The sequence below is a fragment of the Heteronotia binoei genome, unplaced genomic scaffold (genome assembly GCF_032191835.1).
Source record: "Heteronotia binoei isolate CCM8104 ecotype False Entrance Well unplaced genomic scaffold, APGP_CSIRO_Hbin_v1 ptg000314l, whole genome shotgun sequence".
NCBI lineage: Eukaryota > Metazoa > Chordata > Lepidosauria > Squamata > Gekkonidae > Heteronotia > Heteronotia binoei.
The window spans coordinates 472,739-494,361 of record NW_026800014.1 but is presented as its reverse complement, the minus strand read 5'-3'; the positions used below and the strand labels follow the sequence as shown (position 1 = coordinate 494,361).

The 21,623-nt window shown below is 41.2% G+C and overlaps 1 protein-coding gene across 2 annotated transcripts in view; it reads right to left on the bottom strand.

Annotated features, from left to right (window-relative positions):
* The window catches only part of LOC132590572 (alpha-(1,6)-fucosyltransferase), a 407,107-nt gene that overhangs the window by 36,019 nt on the left and 349,465 nt on the right, over positions 1-21,623 (bottom strand). For both annotated transcript variants that reach the window (XM_060263510.1, XM_060263509.1), the window contains 2 exons: positions 8,992-9,238; positions 4,552-4,728 (listed from right to left, as the gene is read on the bottom strand). In XM_060263510.1, the coding sequence (XP_060119493.1) occupies positions 4,552-4,728; positions 8,992-9,238 (424 nt within the window). The remainder of the gene's footprint in view (positions 1-4,551; positions 4,729-8,991; positions 9,239-21,623) is intronic.

The window sequence follows — 21,623 nt, the reverse complement described above, 5'->3', positions numbered from 1 at the left end:
GCGTTCGAGAAACTTAAGCGGTTCTTCACAAGCGAGCCAGTACTAACCCACCCCGACGAACTTAAACCCTTCGTGGTCCAGTGCGACGCTTTTGACATGGCCATCGGAGCCATATTAATGCAGAGAGACTCAGAGGGGAGGTTACGTCCCTGCGCGTACATTTCAAAAAATTTTTCACAGGAGCAGCGCAACTGGTCGGTGTGGGATAAAGAGGCGTTTGCAGTGATTTTTGCATTAAAGACATGGCGGTCTTGGCTAGAGGGAGTGAGAGTGCCATTTGAGATCTGGACAGACCACAAAAATTTAGAAGCACTGACGGGGCGCAGGAAATTGATCGAGAAACAAATTCGGTGGGCAGGGTTCTTTGCGAAATTTGATTTCACTCTGAAACATATCCCCGGGTTGAAAAATTTCTTAGCTGACGCCCTCTCCAGATTGCCCCAACACGAGAGTCAAAAAGAGGAGGTAGTAGACTCTATCATCCCTCCCAGTGCTGTAGCAGGCACAGTGACACCCATTCGGGGAAAAAGAAAGGAATGGAAGAACCATGGTGGGGGGGAATAGACTGATCGAGGAAGCGGAACGCGAAGGAGAAGAGAGACCAGAGGGGTTGATTAAGGGGACCGGGGGGTTTTGGTATCGTGATGGGAAACTGTATGTGCCAAAGGCACTAAGGCAAGAAGTTCTGCAACACTGTCATTGTAACAAACTATCTGGGCATTTCGGGTATGTGAAGATGCTACATTTGGTCACTAGACAATTTTGGTGGCCTCAAATAAAAAAAGATATTTCCGAATTTGTGACTACTTGCCCAGTGTGCATAATGGCCAAGAAGCGAGGTGGGAACCCCCCTGGGGTCTTCTCCAAACCACCCCCACGGCAGAATGCCCATGGTCTGTGGTCTCAATGGACTTTGTAGTAGAGCTACCAGCTTCCCAGGGGCGGACTGTGATATTGGTGGTAGTAGATAATTTTTCAAAGCAAGCACATTTCATCCCTTGTAAGAGATTGCCCACCGCAAAAAAGCTAGCCTACCTATTTTTCCAGCATGTTGTTAAGGTCCACTCATTCCCGGATAAGGTCATTAGCGACCGCGGGCCGCAATTCTTTGCCAACTTCTGGCAGGAGTTTTGTAAACTAACAGGCATGGAGCAAGCTGCAGGTCTGGCCATCCTTAAGCTCTGCCTATCACCTGCAGACGTAACGCGTGAACACACTTCTAGAGCAATACTTGCGGTGCTATGTAAACTACCAGCAGACCAACTGGGTGGAGCTACTGCCGTTTGCAGAATATGGGTACAATAATAGTCTTCATAGCTCAACCAAAGCAACCACTTTTAAGATTGTGAATGGCTATGAAGGGAAACCCTTCCACCTGTTACCTAGTAATAATGGGGCCACACCACCTACGTCTTGTCAGCAGTGGTGGGAAACTTTGGGAAAAGGGTGGGCCATAATCCAGGAGAACCTGGAAATGGCTAAACGAGACTACAAGGCTCAGTATGACAAAAAGCACACCCCAGAATGGAATTTCAAATTAGGGGAGACTGTTCTTATCTACAAAGAACTTACCATTACCCCAGACTTCCAGGAAGCTCGCTTACAAATATCTGGGGCTATTCAAAATAAAGAGGGTGATAAACAAAGTGACAGTGGAGCTGGAACTACCAAAACTAGTTTAGTAAAATCCACCCTGTTTTCCATTGCAGCCTTCTTTGGCGAGATCCGGGGGCTACGAGTTGGCACCCCCGCCCACCAGAGCCCAAACCTATTCAGGTGAAGGGTCAGAGTCACCATGAAGTGTGGGAGATACTGGATGCTAAAGAAAAAGGGGGGGGGCGCTGTATTATCTAGTCCGTTGGAAGTACTTTCCCACCAGTTGTGATGAATGGGTAAAGTCCTCTGACCTTAGAGCCCCCCTCCTCGTGAAAAGATTTTACCTACTGCACCCAGACAAACCCTCAGCAAGAGCTTAGGGGGGCAGTATGTCAAGCATAGTTTATTCCTTTCTGATGGTAGCTATTAAAATATAGAAATGTTACTAACCATGAATAAAACCTAGGCACATCAAAGTAGAGAACTCTTTCGCTTTTACTAACAAATGCAGGAATGCACTCTTTGAAGATAAAACCTCCTGGCACCAATTCCCAGGCCAGCCACGCTTGGACCCAGGAAGCGCCAGCCATAATAGAGATAAGGAAGTTACAGTGTGAAGTTTCACACGTGAATGTAGAATGGTTTATAGAATCCTTTGATGTGCCATCTTTAAGTATGTATCTCACTGTTATACTGTATCAGTTCCAATACCTAGCTCGGCTGAGCCACATGGAATATCAATAAACCAAACTTTGTATCAAAAACCAAGGACTGGTTATTCTGAAATCTAATGCTTGACAGCGGGGGGGTTGTTTTATATGGGATGGAAGAAGTTATTAAAGAGAGTGTTTTCTCACTCTCCTTAATACTAGATCTTGAGAACACCAATGAACTTGATGGTTAATAGATTCAGGTCAGACAAAAAAAAAGTAATTTTTCACTCAATAAATGATAAATTGAAACCTATCTTTTACATCAGTCACCAAATCCTAGTTAAAGGTATTGGATGCTATTGTATTGGAAAATTGAAAACCTGGTGGTAAAGTTCCAGCATTAATTGCAGATAAGCTGATTATTATTATCTACAATGTAATCATACTTAATCAGTTTGATCTTCTTTACTTACAACAATCTCACTTTAATTTTATTTATGTATCATAAATGTTTCTGATTCTGAATCTAAAGCTTTCTTGCAAGCATTCACTTCAAAGTGCAAAAACTATTCACTGTCACTGAATCATTATCTAAGTTTTAAGTAACAGTGACATGTTCTTCTCTGTCTTTTAAAAAAAGACAGAGAATAAATGCCTCCCTTTTTAAGGGAAACAGTTGCCAGCCATCTCCTGCTCCTGACAGTAGGAATCCCTTTTCTAACTCAAGGGAGAACTGAAGTGATGTATCACTTCAAATAGGTCTTCAAGGCAGGCTGCATTTCCCCCAAAAAACAAATGTTTTCTGTGGCCTGATCTAATAATGTTAACAAAACTCCTTTGACAATCTCCATCTGTAAAAGCAGGCCGCTATTCTTAAAAACTGTTTTTCAAACTGAGAAAAACTACATGTTTTTGTGGTATTTTCAGATTTTATCTTCATAAATATGAAAAACAGAAACAACATTTTAAAAAATGTTAACATCTTTGCACTTTTGGAAATTAGCACTGTTTATAAAGCAACTTATAATAACTCACTGTGGTCTGCTACTGAGACGATGGGGGATGGGGTGCGGTAGGGACACGCCCGTAGCCAGGATTTTTCCAGGCGGGGGGCATTGGAGAAATTGGGGGAGGGGGGCTGACAAAATTGAAAAGTCCTCCCTGGCTCCTCTGTGCCACTGTCTGGCCTCATTGTCCTTTCTTTCCCCTCCAAAGACTTTCTCCCCTCTTATCAATTGCCTGGGCTTTTAAAGGCCCAAGAGGCTGGGGCTCCATGCTTTTGCAGCTGGCTTTAAAGCCAGCTGTGAGAAGCAGGAAAACTCGCTACAGCTACCTCTCGCCCTCCTGTCCTACTTGGATGGGTCAGGGGACCCTAAGCTGGGGGGCCTCTGCTGGAAGTCAGGGGGCAGAGCCCCCAGAGGCCCCACTGTATCTAAAGGCCTGGGTGGGGACAACAGGTAACAAATACCATGGGGCTGGGATTCAGAGAATCAGATAACCAACTTATGTACCTAAGAAAATTTGGGGCTTGTGTTTCTTAAAAAGCAGGCTGCATTTCATACGACGCATTAGTTTTATCAGTGTGTTTTAAAACTGTTTTTAATTATATATGTTGTGAATTTACATTTGTTGTACACTGCCCTCAGCGCTGGCTTGGCAGGGTGGTCTAAAATCAAATGAAGAAAAATTAAAAAAATGAGGGAATTTTCAAAACCAGACTGTAAATCAACACAAAAGTTTATTGATCAAAGGGGAAAAAAATCCACTGGGCATGTGCAAGCCCTGAACACACCTCAAAGAATTTCTTTGGTGCATGAACATCACAAATATGATTTCAGATTTTAACCCATATTTTTATCTTAATGATGGCTAGAGTCTGAAGTAGTTTAGACAACTGGCTTTAAAATGGAAATTAAAGATTGGTTCATAGTAGCTGAACACATGAGATTCACATTGCAAGTTAGTTCAACTCTCATGGTTTGATGTACCTTGTCTTGTGTTACAAAATGTTATTCCCTTCCAATTTCTAACATGACAGGGAGGTCAAAATATTTATGTATATTCTACAAAAATCCATTATATTAAGTTTCAAAACAGGAGAATTCAGAACAGTCAGAGTTCATTCATTAGTAATAGCTCTGAATATGCATATATGAAAAACATTGATTTAAGGTGGCATCGAATATTGCTGTCCCGCTTACAAAAACTAAACAGATTTAAAAATAAACAGTAAATCATGTTTGAATGCATTTACTCTATGTAAATTCACGTTTGCACCTACTATGTACAGAGATGGTCTTACTTTGATTTTGCCTCTTGCAATAAAGAAGGATCATCTGTAGCCAAATAAACACGCTTTTTGTCAATATGCATTCTCCGGGAAAGCAGTTGGAAACGTTCCTCAACATGAACCATGTATTCTTCAATTGGATGAAACGCTGCTTCTGTTCCCACTTTGTCTGTTCTTCTGACGTGAATGCTGGAAGCGGAAAAACATTTTTTGGATTAGTTCTCACCAGAATGAACCTTAAATGAGCATCAAGAGACAATTTTATTCTGAAAACAGAACGCATGGAACCACAGTGTTTGTATGGTTCCATAGGGGGAAAGTATGTTACTCTGTCTTTGAAAATCAAATATAAATGCTATACATTTTTGGAGGCCAAATGCTAATATGTTCTATGCATGTCTGAGTGGAATCATATCTACTGATGAACAGGCAACCTGCCTGTTATACAGACACATAGTAGGTTCAAATTTAGTTGCCATTTTGCAAAATATATTTTTGATACAATGTACTTCAAGTGCATACTTCAATATACTTCAAGTGCATATTTCTCAAGATCATAAATTTCTTAATTCAGTACAAGTTAGACTTACCCAGGGCTTTTTTTGTAGCAGGAACTCTTTTGCATATTAGACGACACACCCCTGATGTAGCCAATCTTCCAAGAGCTTACAGGGCTCTTATTACAGGGCATACTGTAAGCTCTTGGAGGACTGGCTACATCAGGGGGATGTGGCCTCATATGCAAAGGAGTTCCTGCTACCAAAAAAGCCCTGGACTTATCCTTTTACTCTGCTTTTGACTACCATAAAACAAGCAAGTTACACTAATATGAAGTATGTAAAAGGACTCAGATGTTTGATACTTCTGTTAGTTTTTATTTTCAAATTTAATGAAAAGCCACTTATAACTCTAGTTTAACTTTTTTAGCAATTAAATCTGGGTTTCAAAATGAATGGGTGCGTTGCTGTTTACTTCATTCATAATAGCCAGAACAGATTCAAAACAAGAAGACCACCACTATAGATTTACACCCTACCCTTTCTGAATCGGAGTCTCAGAGCTGCTCACAATCTCCTTTATCTTCCTCCCCCACAACAGACACCTTGCGAGGTAGCTGGGGCTGAGAGAACTCTCTCAGAAGCTGCCCTTTCGAGGACAACTCTTGCGAGAGCTATGACTGACCCAAGGCTATTCCAGCAGCTGCAAGTGGAGGAGTGGGGAATCAAACTTGGTTCTCCCAGATAAGAGTCCACACACTTAACCACTACACCAAACTGGATCTAAGTGATTTGATATATCATGTAATTATATTCCAATGTAATGAAACTGAAAAATAAAATAAGCCCAAGAAACTACCCATAGTGTGATAAAGTTAGTATAAACAACAAGGAATAGAAATTGTGTTTGTGTAATAAAATGCACCGATCTCTGCCTCTAAATATCGTAAGTACTAGGGGCATTATAGATGAGAGGAGGAAGTTGTGATTTGTTTATACATATTTCTACCCCCTTTCCAAGCTAAAGCAGGAGAGGCTTCTTCTTTCCCTTGATGCTGCTGTTTGAAGCATTCCTTTCCTCAGCCTGATTTACGTTTTGTAGCAGATGTGAGAAAAGTGCCTGTAAGAGCACATTTTGTTATATGTATTAGAAATAAAATCTTCCTTACCAACTTTAGATGTAAATAACTAGACACATAAGCAAACGTGGCTGCCCCAGTTTGATCCATAGATACTATGTCTGTATGTGCTTACTATTTAAGGAAGTTATCTGCTAAGCAAAGAAGACTAGTCCTTTAAGAGAAGATGCTTTAAATATACCTAATAAGACTGCTACAGATATTCCCAAGCACAGCTGTATTACAAAATAAGGCATGCTTTTAGCATAACATGGGTTTTTCAAAGGTTTTTTTTTCCAGAATAAAAAAAAATAACAGACTTTGTACTTTAGGAGCAAACTGCAAGGCCCTCATGGCTGCATCTTCTAGAAAGCTGAGAAACTGCTAGTCAAAAATGAGAACATGCAAGATTACCAGCTGAAGTATTAGTTTTTCAGGTGGGGAAATCAATGTTCAAATCCTTGCTTAGCCATGATACTTCTTGGGCAGTTCTGAGCAAATCACTTTTTCTTAGACTTTTTCTGCATGCTCAACTTACTCCTGATTTTCTTGGCAATCAATCCAGAAGAAATGGAATCGGTTTGCACACAATTCTTCTGCATGTCTGCCCTCCCTGAGCATATTCATCATTGTAAATTCAGTTTTTTTTCTTCTTCCAGACATGCCTAAAATAATCAGGATTTTCAAGGGAGGGTGCTGCCATCTTTGATGTTGTCACTGGTTGAGTCACAGCACCTCCCCTTTTTTAAAAAAGGTCCTAAAATATCAATATAGCAGTGTAGTGTTGTAATGATAGTTTAAGCAGCTTCTCTAAATCCCCATCTTTAATTTTTAAAATAAGTATCTAGCCTCTTCCCTTGCAGAGAGATAAGGAAAAGGGCATATCTGTGCAACAGAAGGGGCTAGTGTCACGGCTCGGGCCGGGTCAGGCAAAGTCCAGAGGCAGTCCGAGGTCTGTAGCCAGCAAGCAGGAGTGTCCGAGGTGCCAAATCCAAATCGCTGTACAAGTATCGCAGGTCCGAGGTCCAGAAGCCGAGGTCAGGGAGTCCAGAAGTCAAAAGCCAAAGTCAGGGATTCAGGAACCAAAGTCAAGCCGGAGTGGATGCTAGAACGTCAGGGAGATGACTAGTTGCTTCCACAAAGCCTCTTCCCAAAGCCCACAGCTATATAGCCCTCTGCTGGCTGTTGCCCATTTGGGCTAATTGCTGGCTCAGAGAGGCAGCCAGGATCCTCCTACAACTCAAGTATCCTTGCCCTTCGAAGGGCCAGAATCCTTTCAAACCTCAGGGCTCAGGGAGCGTCTTGCTTGTGAGCGTGCCACCCTCCTCCGATCCCTGAGGTCCTGACGGAGGCGGTCACGCACACGAGCCACCCGAGAGGGCGAGGCAGGGGGGCTGGGATCTTCTTCAGCAGGAGGCAGGGGTACTGGTGCAGGTGGCAGGGGTACAGTTTCCTCGGCAGACTCGTCTTCCTCCGCAGGGTCCCCAGCACCCATGACAGCTAGATACTTTTTTTAAAAAAAATGAAAGCTGGGAATTCAGAGAACCTGCTTAAGCCATCATTACAACACTGCATCAATATCTTGATTTTAGTGCCATTTAAAAATATTAAACCACTTGTCTTCAGGGTGAAGTGAGGAGAGGTCAGGAAAGGTCCTGCTGTTGCTCAAATAAAACTTTCAATCCTTCTGGCTTGGTGTGCTTGTGGAATTATTACAAATACTTTACGGCTGGATACATTTATTCAAGATTGTATCATATTTTTGTGAAGTGTTATATTATTTTGTTTATTAGAAAGACCTAAAGGGGGACATGATAGCCCTTCAGAAATGTATAACACTAAGGTAGTTGATAATTTTTCTCCTCAAAATTAGTGATCATCAAATGGAACTGACTGACAGTATAATTATGGCATGGAAAAAAAATGTATTTTACATGCATGTCTGGAACTAACTAACACTAAATGCGATGATGGCCACTAGGTGAGTGCCATACTATGGGTAACACTGTGAAACCCATGACTGATCTTTCTCCTTTCTTTTCATTATTAAATCCAACTGAAAATCTGATCAGGGTGGGCAAATCAGAGGTGGGAAATATTTACCCTCCCATATGTTCTCAGTTTGCAAGATGTGACGTAAGCAAGGCTGCTAACAATAGGGCATTTTGGAGGACATTAATTCATAGGGTTGCTATCAGTTGGAAGCAACCTGACAGACCTCACACACACAAACACACACCATACTGTTTTCTCAATCTAGGCTGCTTTCCTCAAGCTGTTTGTCCTTTGGAGGAAAGTATATGCAAAGAGCTTAAGGGGAGAATTAGGTCAGGAAAAAAATGAGGGCAAACTATTGGGAGACCTTCCATTATATGGAGAATACAGCATCTTCATATTCAGGCACAGTATGCCTCTGAATACTAATTATCAGCACCTAGCAATTGGGACTAATTGGAAAGGGAAGAGGAGGAGAGATATAATAAACAATATATAATTTCTTTTACTGTAAACCACTTTGCAGAATGGTATGGAAATAAGTAGATAAATAAATACTTAAGTACTAAGCACGGGGGATAAAGAGAGAGAATACTTGTCTTCGGGTACTGGTTTGTCAGCATGAAACAACAAGGAACAATAATCAATTTCAAAAAGACAGTGTTCTTTTTCCTGATGTGTTTTGAGTAGTAAATTTTCCAGGGATATATGGCAGGACACTGTTGGAGGCAGGATGCTGGACTATATTCGACCGGAATCTGGAAGTACAATGCTAGAGTCTAAGTTCTGCTGATTTCCAGATAGGGTTAAAATTGCAGAATTAGTTGTCTAAAAATTCTTACCCAATAACTGGATGCTTAAAACCAAGCTTCCTCGTAGCTTCTTCCATTTCTTTTTCTAACCAAGGCTGTGGACGAATCAAGTATTTGACAAACTGTGAGACCCACCACACTGCAGGATCTCCATGGACACGAATTAGTCTATCAGCCAGATCTTCTGGAATAGCCAGTGGTAAATATGGAGGCCTTGGATGCAGGCTATCAACTATTGGTAGCTCTATTACTTGAACATCTTTATCATTTGCTTCCCCTGAAAGACATCATATGAATGAAGTTCTTCAGTTCATAAACACAGATTACGATATTCCAAACATGTACTCTGGAGAGCATTCTGTATCTAGAGGTACAATAGCCAAACTATTCACAGTAGGGATCTAATTCTGTACTTTTGTCAATACATTGTTCAAATAACCCACAAATTTTCTTATTTGATTCTCAAACTAGTGATATATCTAAGAACATTACTAAACATAGCTATTTTCTGTATCCACCATTATTAAGAGGAACACATCAATTAAAGAAAAAAAACTCCATTGGGGAGGTGGGGGGGGGGAACCTGACATGAAAACGAAGAGCGGGTCCAGAATTTATATCAGAACATGATTGAAATTTATGACCAATAGTAATTTATGGATTTAAATGTGAAGGTTATTTTGGCAATTTAAACATTACTGAAAGTAGGTTGAAAGCAATATTTTGTCTACTTTGTGAGTCTTCGGGGTCTCCTAAAGTTTATGTATCCACTCAGTACCAGAGTACCTAAAGGACTGTCTCCTGTACTATTCAGCCCACCAATTAAGATCTGCCTTTCAAACTCTGCTCTCTGTGCCCCTGCCTTCAGAGGTAAGGGAGATGACAACTAGAGACAAGATATTTTTTGTGATGACACCTACCCTTTGGAATGTCTTCCCCCTTTGAGGCTTACCTGGTACTTATTTTACTTTCTTTTAGGCATCACACCAAAACACATTTTTTTTAAAAAACTCAGGCTTTAATTAGGGGTTTTATATCTTACCAGCTTTTTAATGGTCTGCATCTGTTTTATTGATAGTTTTTATATTTATGTCCAATGGCTCATTTGTAATATTGTGACATTTTAACTGTAAGCTGGCTCCAGCAGGTGGCATAGAAATAACCTAAGTAAATAAAATACCATGATAAGTGCATATGCTAACTACAAAGAATTCAAGGGTTGCTGAGACATCAAATACATGTGGAAATTCAAGTCTAGATGAAATTAACTGATAAATTTACTAGTTTGTCTCTAGCAATCTTTAAAAAATTGGAACAGAGTAGTAGCTAGGAATGAGAAGCTGATAATCCCCAATTAAGGTTGTTCCTCAGCTATCACCAGTAAGGATGTAACATCTTCAGAGCACTGAGACAAAGAAGCTGCAAGAAACCTGCACAGTGCTGAACTGACAGCTGCAGCAACAACAGGGAAACTACACAAACAGGGAAACACAAAGTTCTAGTGTGGGAACTCACCACACTAGACACCGTATACTTGAATTTCTAAAATGATTTTTGACAAAATCCTTCCAAGGATTAAGTAAACTAGTTGTACTGAATAAAACAATAAGCCTTCCGTGAATTAGAAAGTTGTAAACAGGAAACAACCTTTAAAGGATCTAATTTGGTTTTGGAAAGTATGATTAGAATTTATTAATCCACTTTTAAAAGTAATATATTCAGAATGGTACAATGTTAAATTGTCTTTAAACCCTAGTCTTTTTCCATTAAACTCTGCATTAATTAACGTGCAATCACAGAAAATTCAAGATTTGGATGAACTTAAGGTTTGAAAGAATCTGGATGCCATGGAAAATCTGATAAAGGGTTATCAGGTGTTGAACTGAATATATGTGTTTGTTTTTTAAAAATGGGGCAGATTTTGATCAAATCATACATTTTGCAATCATGTTATTGAGGAATGACAGTGGTTTATGAGTAAAAACACCCCTTGACCTTATAAATAGGGATTATAAATACCTGATGGTTTAGTTACTCAGATCTATTTCTTCTTATTAAATCTAGAGAGTGCTCCTTTAAATTATGTTTAGGTGGTGAGCATATTTATGCTCACCCACAGAGCCAGACGGACCCTGAGCAGCTTCAGAAAGCTCTGTAGGATCTGATGCCCCCTGGCGGGTCATTAGATATGCTAGTGGAAGACTGGCTTTTGTGACTCTCTGCAGCCGTCAATGACATCGCACCCCAGAAATCTCTTAACTGTCGCACCAAAACAACCCCATGGTACACCCTGGAGTTGCAGAGGATGAAGCGACATCTTAGACAGCTAGAGCAAGTGTGGCAGTGTACTTGTGACGAGGAGGCAAGAGCTTATAAAACGTTTATGAAGGTCTATGAGAAGGCAATGAAGTCTACCAAGAGGGAGTTTTATGCAGTCTCCATTGTCTCTGTGAAGTCATGTCCAACCCAACTGTTTAGGACAATTTGATCTTTAACTACATTGCCATTAGGCAAATAAATTGACAGGGAATTGGATATTGGCTGAGAGGCTTTTGCGACCCATGTCTCTCTGCCAGAACCTCCCAGCCACAATTGATATAATAAGGGAACTGGAAGCTCCTTGTCCATCTTCAGGTCCGATTTTTGACCACTTCAATGGGCTCTCTCAGGAAGATGTTGACAGGATTGTGGCTACAGTGAAGCCTACTACCTGCCTTCTTGACCCATGTCCATCCTGGCTGATTAAAGCATGTGGGAATGGCATTTGGGACCCACTGGGTGAAAATGTCAACCCGTCCCTTTCATTGGGGATCTTTCCAGAGGGACTGAAGGAGGCGGTGATTTGCCACTTTTAAAGAAATCAACGCTGGACCCTATGGTCCTGGCCAACTACCACCTACCTTCTGTTCCTGGGTAACGAGAAAGTGGTGGCTGAGCAGTTTCAGGCTTTCCTGGAGGATGCATCTGTCCTTGATATATTCCAGTCTGGCTTCTGCCCTGGTCATGGGATGGAGACTGTATTGTAAGGCAATCCCCTGAACTCCAACATTGGAGTTCAGATGACCTCCGAAGACATCTAGATCAAGGCAGGTCAGCACTGCTGGTGCTTCTCGATCTTTCAGCAGCATTTTACACAGTTGATTACAATCTTATGACCTGCCTCGCCAATGTTGGAGTTCAGGGGATTGCCTTACAGTGGTTCTCCTTTCTCTGAAGATGGGGACAAAGGGTGGTGCTCAGTAAGCAGATCTCTTTGTGACTCTGACCTGAATGTGGTGTGCCGCAGGGGGCAATTCTCTCACCAATGACGTTTAACATCCATATGTGCCCCCATGTCCGCGGTTTTGGGCTGGGTTGTCACCAATATGCGGATGGCAATCAGCTCTATCTGTTGATAGATGGCCATCCAGACTCTGCCCTGGATCATCTGGCTGAGGCTTTGGGAGCTTAGGCTGGGTGTTGCAACAGAGCTGGCTGAAGCTTAATTCAACTAAAACAGAGGTCCTGTACCCTAGCTGAGGTGAAGCAGAATTGAGTATCCAGCTCCCAGCCCTGGATGGTGCACCACTTACCCCAGCCCAGAAGAAGAGCTTGGGAGTGACACTGGATGCCTCATTTTCTATGGAGGCCCAGGTCACTGTGGTTTCCAGATCTGCCTTTTACCATCTCCAGCAGATCAGGCAGCTAGCACCCTCAGAACTTAGCTACAGTGACCCACACAATGGTCACTTCCAGGTTGGATTACTGTAACTCACCCTACGTGGGCTTGCCCTTGGGACTAATTTGGAAACTTCAGCTGGTGAAAAATGCAGCAGCATGTTTGCTAACTGCATTGCCTCTACGGGCATGCATACAGCCAGTGCTATGCCAACTGCATTGGCTACCTATTGAGTATTGGATTCACGTCAAGGTTTTGGTACTGACATTTAAAGCCCTGTGCAGCCTGGGACCAACATATCTGCGGGACTGCCTCTTCCCATATGTGCCACAAAGGACCTTATGTTCAGTCAATCACCATCTGTTGGTTGTCCCCAGCTCGAAGGATGCCCACCTTGTCTTGGATGGAGCCAGGGCTTTTTCTGCCTCTATTCCTTCATCCAAATCATTTATAAAAATGTTGAACAAAACAGGTCCCAGGACAGATCCTTGAAGCACTCCTCTCCAAGAGGATGAAGAACCATTCACAAGCATTCTTTGGGTGCCATCTGTCAACCAGTTACAGATCCACCTAACAAGATAATGTGGAACCTTATAAAAAAAACCTTACTGAAATTCACTTTTTAGATGATGATATTGGATTTAAATCCCGCCCTCCACTCCGAAGAGTCTCAGAGCGGCTCACAATCTCCTTTACCTTCCTCCCCCACAACAGACACCCTGTGAGGTGGGTGGAGCTGGAGAGGGCTCTCACAGCAGCTGCCCTTTCAAGGACAACTTCTGCCAGAGCTATGGCTGACCCAAGGCCATTCCAGCAGGTGCAAGTGGAGGAGTGAGGAATCAAACCCTGTTCTCCCAGACAAGAGTCCGCACACTTAACCACTACACCAAACTGGCTTTTTAAAAAGTTATGGCCATTTGATTCCACTTACTGTCTCTAAATGGAATTTCTCTTTGATTTCTGTTTACTACAGTCAGCCCTCACAGCTGTCTTAAATTATACACCATAGACTGGTGCAGTAGCATGAGGAAGACACTGTCTACTTCTGAGCATGTACAGAGCCAAATTTAAAACTCTACAGAACCTCCCTTCCTTCTCCCCCTCCATTAGAAACAGACTACACATTCCTAAAAAAGAGGGAAAGAAACAGATTGAGAGATTTCAGGGAGAAACTGGGTAGAGAGAAATCAAGAGACAAACTGCATGGGTTTCTAAAAACACTTACTACCCCATATGTGTGGACTTTGGGTACCAGCCATAAGCCGAATTCTCTGCAGGCCGTTTGCTCGGAAGCAAATCCAATTCACTTTGGAAGGGCATCCAATTGATCCCCAGTAAATAAAAGCAAAGGGGGGGGGGGAATAAATCTTCTTGCATTAAAGCAAGGGGGTCAAGGTTTGCTGTCAAAAGCCCATCTACCTTACAGATGCCTCGACCAGCTTGTGCAATGTATGGACCATTCAGCCCTGGCAGGGAAGATTTTTAATTTGGGGACTGAAGTGACTGGTCAGGGGAAATGAAGGGGCATGCATGGCAGCAACCGCTGCCTGCTGAATGCAAAAGACTGTTCTCCAAGACAGGAAGGGCCAGTGTGTGCCTGTGTGTGTGAATGTCTGAGTGAGTATGTGTCTCTCCCTCTCTCTCTCTTTTTAATCTCTGTGTCCAGTTCTGAGTTGCCTTTTGATTGCCTTCCTGGCTGGTGCTCACTCAGACACATGACACAGAGAGAGACAGAGAATGAGATTAATCTAAAATTAAACTGCAGCCAAACAACACAAAAGTGCAGGTTCCTTGGTAGAGGAGAGAGAGGGAGGGAAAGAGGGAGGGACATTTCTTTGGGGGGTGGTGAACAAACATGTGGACAAAGGAGACCCAATGTTCCAGATAATGGAACTGGCTATGCTTGTAGCCACCACCACCTCCTGTGGCAGTGAATTCCAAATGTTAATCACCCTTTGGGTGAAGAAGTACTTCCTTTTATCCGTTTTAACCTGACTGCTCAGCAATTTCATCGAATACCCATGAGTTCTTGTATTGTGAGAAAGGGAGAAAAATACTTCTTTCTCTACTTTCTCCATCCCATGCATAGTCTTGTAAACTTCTATGTCACCCCGCAGTCGACGTTTCTCCAAGCTAAAGAGCCCCAAGTGTTTCAACCTTTCTTCATAGAGAAAGTGTTCCGACCCTTTAATCATTCTAATTGCCCTTTTCTGGACTTTTTCCAATGCTATAATATCCTTTTTGAGGTGCGGTGTCCAGAATTGTACACAGTATTCCAAATGAGACAGCACCATCAATTTATACAGGGCATTATGATACTGGCTGATTTGTTTTCAATTCCCTTCCTAATAATTCCCAGCATGGCGTTGGCCTCTTTTATTGCAGTCGCACACTGGCTGATTCTACATTTGCCATTTGCCTTCCTTTCACTCCGGGGTTGTTCAATGCAGGCCTGATTTCCCGATTCTGCACTACAGGATTTCTCCCGGATTCGATTCCCAATCTGTTCTGTGTGTTTTGATTCCGCAGTACTGTTGCTCCCGGAGTTTCTACCATAATCGGAGTAATTTCCCCCTCCCCTCCCTCCTCATTCATGCCCCTCCTTCCTCACTCATCCATGTAGTTCCTTTTTTTTTACACACATGCGTGTTTGCGTTACAACGTAACCTTTTTTATTGCATTACGATGTAACACCAGAGGCCCGATACTTGCAAAGTCACGTGTTTTCCTTCCCACCTGCCATTGGTCATTAATCTGCCCCCTGGTCTATTGTCTAAAGCAGGAAGCACACATTTCAGCACACATTTGCTGGAATGCTAAGTACACAGTTTTCAGGAAAAAACTATAAAAAAGGAGCCCAAAGGGGGGGTGGTGGTTTCTAAAGTATTGTCCCCAGCACATCAGCAAATGTCTATAAACATAGCCAAGTTCCCTCTTGAGGAACATGCGTGGATAAAAGTGGCATCAGCACATCTTAAAATTAGTTTGCATAACATCGATTTTCATTTCATGACGTTGCAACGAAACTATTGTAAAAAAAAAAAGTATGATAGCATGAAGTGCTTTCAGTTGGGGGGGGGAATAACATGTGGAATTCACTGCCATAGGAGGTGGTGGTGGCTACAAGCATAGCCAGCTTCAAGAGGGGGTTAGATAAAAATATGGAGCAGAGGTCCATCAGTGGCTATTAGCCACAGTGTGTGTGTGTGGGTGTGTGTGTATAAATGTAATTTTTTTGGCCACTATGTGACACAGAGTGTTGGACTGGATGGGCTATTGGCCTGATCCAACATGGCTTCTCATGTTCTTATGACAGGTGATGTGTCAGCAGTAGCAGAGCCAGCTGCAACAGCAGAGGTGGTGGGTCTTGCTTGCCTTTGTGGGAAGCCAAGTGTGCATTTGAACAGGAACACGGAATAGTGTGCAATATATTTTTCCCTTTGGGGAAGCCCCCCTCCCCGAGAGAAATCCAGAGGAAATTCAGCTTTGGAGAGCTCTTCAGTGGATACACTTGCCAGGAGCAAGGAGGAATGTCCAGCATTTCCACAATGTGCCTACGTGATCAAGGCTTTTTGGTGGGACAGGACACATCTGGGGGTGGGGCATAGCTCTTGTCAGCCCTCTCCTATGTGGCTATGGCCTGGAAAGGAGGCTTGGCTTTGTATCTCTCCCATGCAAAGCTGGAAGCAGGAAAGAGCCAATTGCTTGTGGACCAGATATGAGCCATGCAGAGGAAGGTCCTGGTCTGTGGGCCATGTGTTTAACACACTTACTTTACGAAAGCAGTAGTTCAGATAACAAATTGTTGGGCTGTAATACAAACTCTCATCCAGAAGTCATTCTGTTGAGTTAGGTGGCTAAAGGACATGCCTTCCTTTCAGATGTAAGATTGGTCTGACACTATTTACTACTGCTAAACTGCCAACAGAAGCAAAATTGAAAATGTCAGGACCTCTCTCCAAGAGTGAAAGTATGGACTACTGCCATTAATTAAATTAATATATTACCACAGGGCTCAGAAAAATAATTTTCAAAGTTCAGATAAATTTATTGTACATTAGGCATTATTTATACTGTTATAGAATGATGAGACAAGGTATTTCTTAAGCATTTTATGAATTATGACTCTTTACTAGTTTTGTGCATGAAAACTTATTTCTTGTAGTATAGTTTGTATTCATATTTTGTTATATTAAAAATATAATACAATGCAAAAAAAACCAGGAAGCAGAGCAGAGGAGTAAGTGAGACAAGTTGGAGGAAAGTGAACAGTGACTTCCACAAGGATCAGTACTGGGATCAGTGTTATTTAAAAGGTTTGTAAATTACCTGACAAGGAGGGTGAACAGTTAAATTTCTGAATTTGCAAAAGTCTCCAAATTATTTAGGATGGTGAGAACCAAAGACCAACATAACCACTAAAAGACCAACACAACTGCTTTTAACTTTAAAAAGGGTAACTTCTCTGAGAATAGGAGGCATGTGAAGAGGAAACTGAAAGGAAAGGTAAATAGGATCAAAACCCTTGGGGAAGTATGGAGACTATTTAAAACTACAATCCTAGAAGCTCAGATAAAATATATACCACAAGTTAGGAAAGGCACAAATAGGTATAGAAAAAGGCCTTCAAGATTAACAAACAAAGTAATGGAAGCTGTAAAAGGTAAGAAGGATTTCCTTAAGTGGTGGAAAGCTAGTCCAAGTGAAGTTAACAAAAGGGAACACAGCCTGTGGCAAATAAAATGCAAGTCTGTGATCAGGCAGGCAAAAAGGGATTATGAGGAATATATTGCAAAAAACAAAGACCAACAATAAAAATTTCTTCAAATACATTAGAAGCAGGAAACCGGTCAGGGAGGCAGTGGGGCTCTTGGATGTCCAAGGGGTAAAAGGATTACTAAAGGAGAATACCGAAATGGCTGAGAAGCTGAATGCATTTTTTTGCCTCTGTCTTCACTGTGGAAGATGAGGAGTGTTTGTCCACTCTAGAAACACTGATTTCGGGAGGGGTGTTGAAAGACCTGAGTCAGATTGAGGTGACGAGAGATGAGGTCCTATGACAGATAGACAATTTAAAAACTGATAAGTCACCAGACCCAGAGGCATACATCCAAGAATTCTGAAAGAACTCAAAGGTGAACTTGTGGATTTCCTTACAAAAATATGTAATCTTTCATTGAAATCTGCCTCCGTTCCTGAGGACTGGAAGGTAGCAAATGTCACCCCCATCTTTAAAAAGAGTTCCAGAGAAGATCCGGGAAATTACAGGTCAGTCAGTCTGACTTCAATACTGGGAAAGTTAATGGAACCCAGAGAATTAATAGGCACACTGATGAATACAAGTTATTGAGGATGACTCAGCATGGATTCTGTAAGAGAAGTTCTTGTTTCGCTAACCTGTTTGAGTTCTTTGAAAGGGTAAACAAACATGTGGACAAAGGGGATCCAACAGGTGTTGTTTACCTTGACTTCCAGAAAGTTTTTGATAAAGTTCCTCATCAAAGGTTCCTAAGTAAGCTCGAGAGTCATGGGGTAAAAGGACAAGTCCTCTTATGGATCAAAAACTGGCTAATTAATAGGAAATAGAGAGTGAGTATAAATGGGCAATTTTTGCAGTGGAGGGTGGTAAGCAATGGGGTACCGCAGGGCTCAGTACTGGGTCCGATATGGTGGTTCTGGGTTTTGGCATCTCAAGCTCGGTGGGGTCTGTGCAGCTCGCTTGTGGCGGCTTTCCTGAACCTGGCAGTAGGAAGGGTGCCACAGCTGTGGCGCTCCAAGGAAGAATCTGGAGAGGTCTTCTGATAGCAAAGGGCTCTACCGGAGCCAGGGAAATGGCAGCAGCCGGTCCCTGTCTCTTCTGTCTGCCCCGATGCTCCTCCGTCGTGGTTGCCATGATGGCAGCAAGAGATGAGTACCCAACTTCCTTTTTCTAACAAGCTTCTACTATACTACCTTAAACAATGAGATGCTACAGTGCAAGTAAGTCTTTCTTTTGATTACCACAAATTAATGGATCTTCTGGTATAACACCAATTGGGACTGTTCAAAAAAAGGGGGAAGAGGAGGATATTCCACCCCCCTTCTCTTTTCCCGAGTGTGGCTTCAAAAAGGCAAAGAACAAACTTAACAACTCCTAAAAATTTAAACTGATCTGAACAGGGATATTAGAATGGATTTGGCTTACAACTAAACAAGCTACAATAAGAGTATTATTTTATCTTAATACGGTCTGAATAAATGTCACGTATATTTTTAAGAGAAATGCTTGTGATATCTGACTGGGATGGAATTGATTACAAGCAGACTGTAAGAGGAAAACACATAGCTGAAGGAAATTCAGAAAGATAGGTTATCTGGGACTTGGAGCTGGTTGTTTAACTTTGATTACCAGACTGAGTTTAACTGTAGAGAAGATGGCAATTCAACCAAATGAAGCGTTTGGAAAAAAAAAGATATTATGGTTGCCATATCTTCCTTAAAGCAGGAAATCGGTCTATTGGCAGAGTTAATACAGGACAAGGTAGAAATCTTTGTTTTAAAACACAGCAAAATGGAAAATATATCCGAGTGGAGTGATGAAGGGATCCCAGTGATGTCTATGGAGATGAAAGAGCTGGATAAAGATCCAGTAGGAAAAGAGTTGAAAGAAATCAAAATGGAGACATAGACATTGTGCGTAGCTACAAAAAGGAGGTGAAAAGCAAGCTGGATTAAAGTTTTTGCAGGAAGAAGTGACGGCGTGGAGAGCTCATCGTTTTCAATAAAATAGATATATGTGCTAAAGGGAGAAAAGGCAGACTACTTAAGAAGACCAAGTTGTGGAAAGCTTTTATAAAGAAAGGATTATAGAGTATTGTTCTTTCTTGTAATTGGTTAACATGGAATTAATAAAAGGGATCTGGCATACAGCCTTGAATGGCTCAGAAACAACAAGCGAGACTTCCAGAGAAGCGTGACTTTGAAATGGCAAAGAGACTCTTAAAATCAGAATGCTTCTTTTCTGCTTGCTATTTGATTTATGAAGCGTATATTTTAAAAGTTAAATAGAGCAATTTAATAGAGGGTGGATTATAGAGAGGTATGATTTTTTCTATTGGTTAAAATAAATAAGGGTGAGAGAGGAGGCCATTTTAACTTAGAGATTCTATTTTTTTAAGTCGAATAGAGCACTTTAATAGAGAGTGGATTATAGAGAGTATATAATTTTTTTATTATTTAAGAAGAATAAGTATGGAAAATGAGGCTGTCATTGTTTATTTAATTTGCATCTGTTATTCTTTCTCTCTTAGGGTAATATGGAAATAGGAGATATAGTCTCCAAAAGTTTAATGAAGTTAAATACTTAAATATCTAACTTAGATAAATAAATAATTTGGGTCAATTTATAATAATCTAAACAACACGGGTATTTGGAATCTTTAAAGATCTGCTCCTGTTTATTATTTTTTTTAATAATAGATCATGTTGATATTGTAACAGATAAAGTACCGTCTACTACTTTTCTTTTGGTATTTTGTTATTTCTATTTTTTATGTTGGGAACAATTAAGGTAGTATTAAGGATAAAATGATTATACTATCTTCTCTGCTTATGATTATGGTTATTACTGTGAAAATTAGTACTTATCCCTATATGGTTAAGATTACTTAGTGGCTTTTATTTTGTGGTTGGCTTTGATGCTTTTCTCATTTGTTGGTATCAAAGATGAATAGTTTAGATTCATATTATAAGCATAAATAGAAAAAAACTATAATAAAATAAATGACTGTAGAACGTAATGGTTATATTGGATTAAAATTTAAGACTTGCAGGAAGAAAAAAATTAATATCAGGTTTGAAAGGTAGAAATGTAACAGCTATATCTACTGCTTTTCTCTGTTTTGTTTTTCCCCCAATTCCTTTCCTTCTTTGCTTCTGTATCCCCACATTTCCCCCCCTTTATACTGAAAACCAATAAAAAAATTTAAAACTGAGTACTGGGCAGTTTTCCCTCTAAGCTGAGTTGGCGTGAGCTAGCTCACACATTTTTGTCTCAGCTCAGGAAAAATGGCCCCAAAGCACAATAATTTACACAGTAGCTCACAACTTTAATGACAGCAGCTCACAATTTTAATACCAATAGCTCACAAAGTAGAATTTTTGCTCACAAGGCTCTTCATGTTAGAGGGAACATTGGTACTGGGTCTGATGCTTTTTAACTTCTTCATCAATTATTTGGAGTTGGGAGTAAGCAGTGAAGTGGCTAAATTTGTAGATGGGACCAAAAATCCTAAGTATAAATACAAATTGATGGGGTGTGAATTGGCAGAGACTGACCAAGAGAGATATCTTGGGGTCATGGTAGATAACTCACTGAAAATGTCGAGAGTATGCACGACTGCAATAAAAAAAGGCAAACACTATGCTGAGAATTATTAGGAAGGGAACTGAAAACAAATCAGCCAGTATAATAATGCCCCTGTATAAATTGATGGTGTGGCCTCATTTAGAGTACTGTGTACAATTCTGGTCACCACACCTCAAAAAAGATATTATAGCAATGGAAAAAATACAGAAAAGGGCAACTAGAATGATTAAAGGGTTGGAACACTTTTCCTATGTAGAAAGGTTAAGATACTTGGGCCTGGAGAAACGTTAACTGAGAGGTGACATGATAGAGCAGGGCTGTCAAACTCATTTGTTATGTGGGACAGATATGACATAAATGAGACCTTGTTAGGCTGGGCCATGCATGTCATAAAATGTAATGCCAGGTAACAGAGATATAAACTTTATAAAGGACACAGGCAAACACAATTAAAGGTTTTTTCAAAAACTTAAAATAAAACATGCTTTAAACCATGAGTGTCAAACATGTGGCCCGGGGTCCGAATCAGGCCCCCAGAGGGCTACTATCAGGCCCCCAAACAACTGGCTGTCATCTGCTTCCTTCTCCCTCTCTCTTGCTTCCTTCTGTATAACAGCTCTATGTTCTCCATTGGCTGAGGCTCCTCCCTTGGAGAGG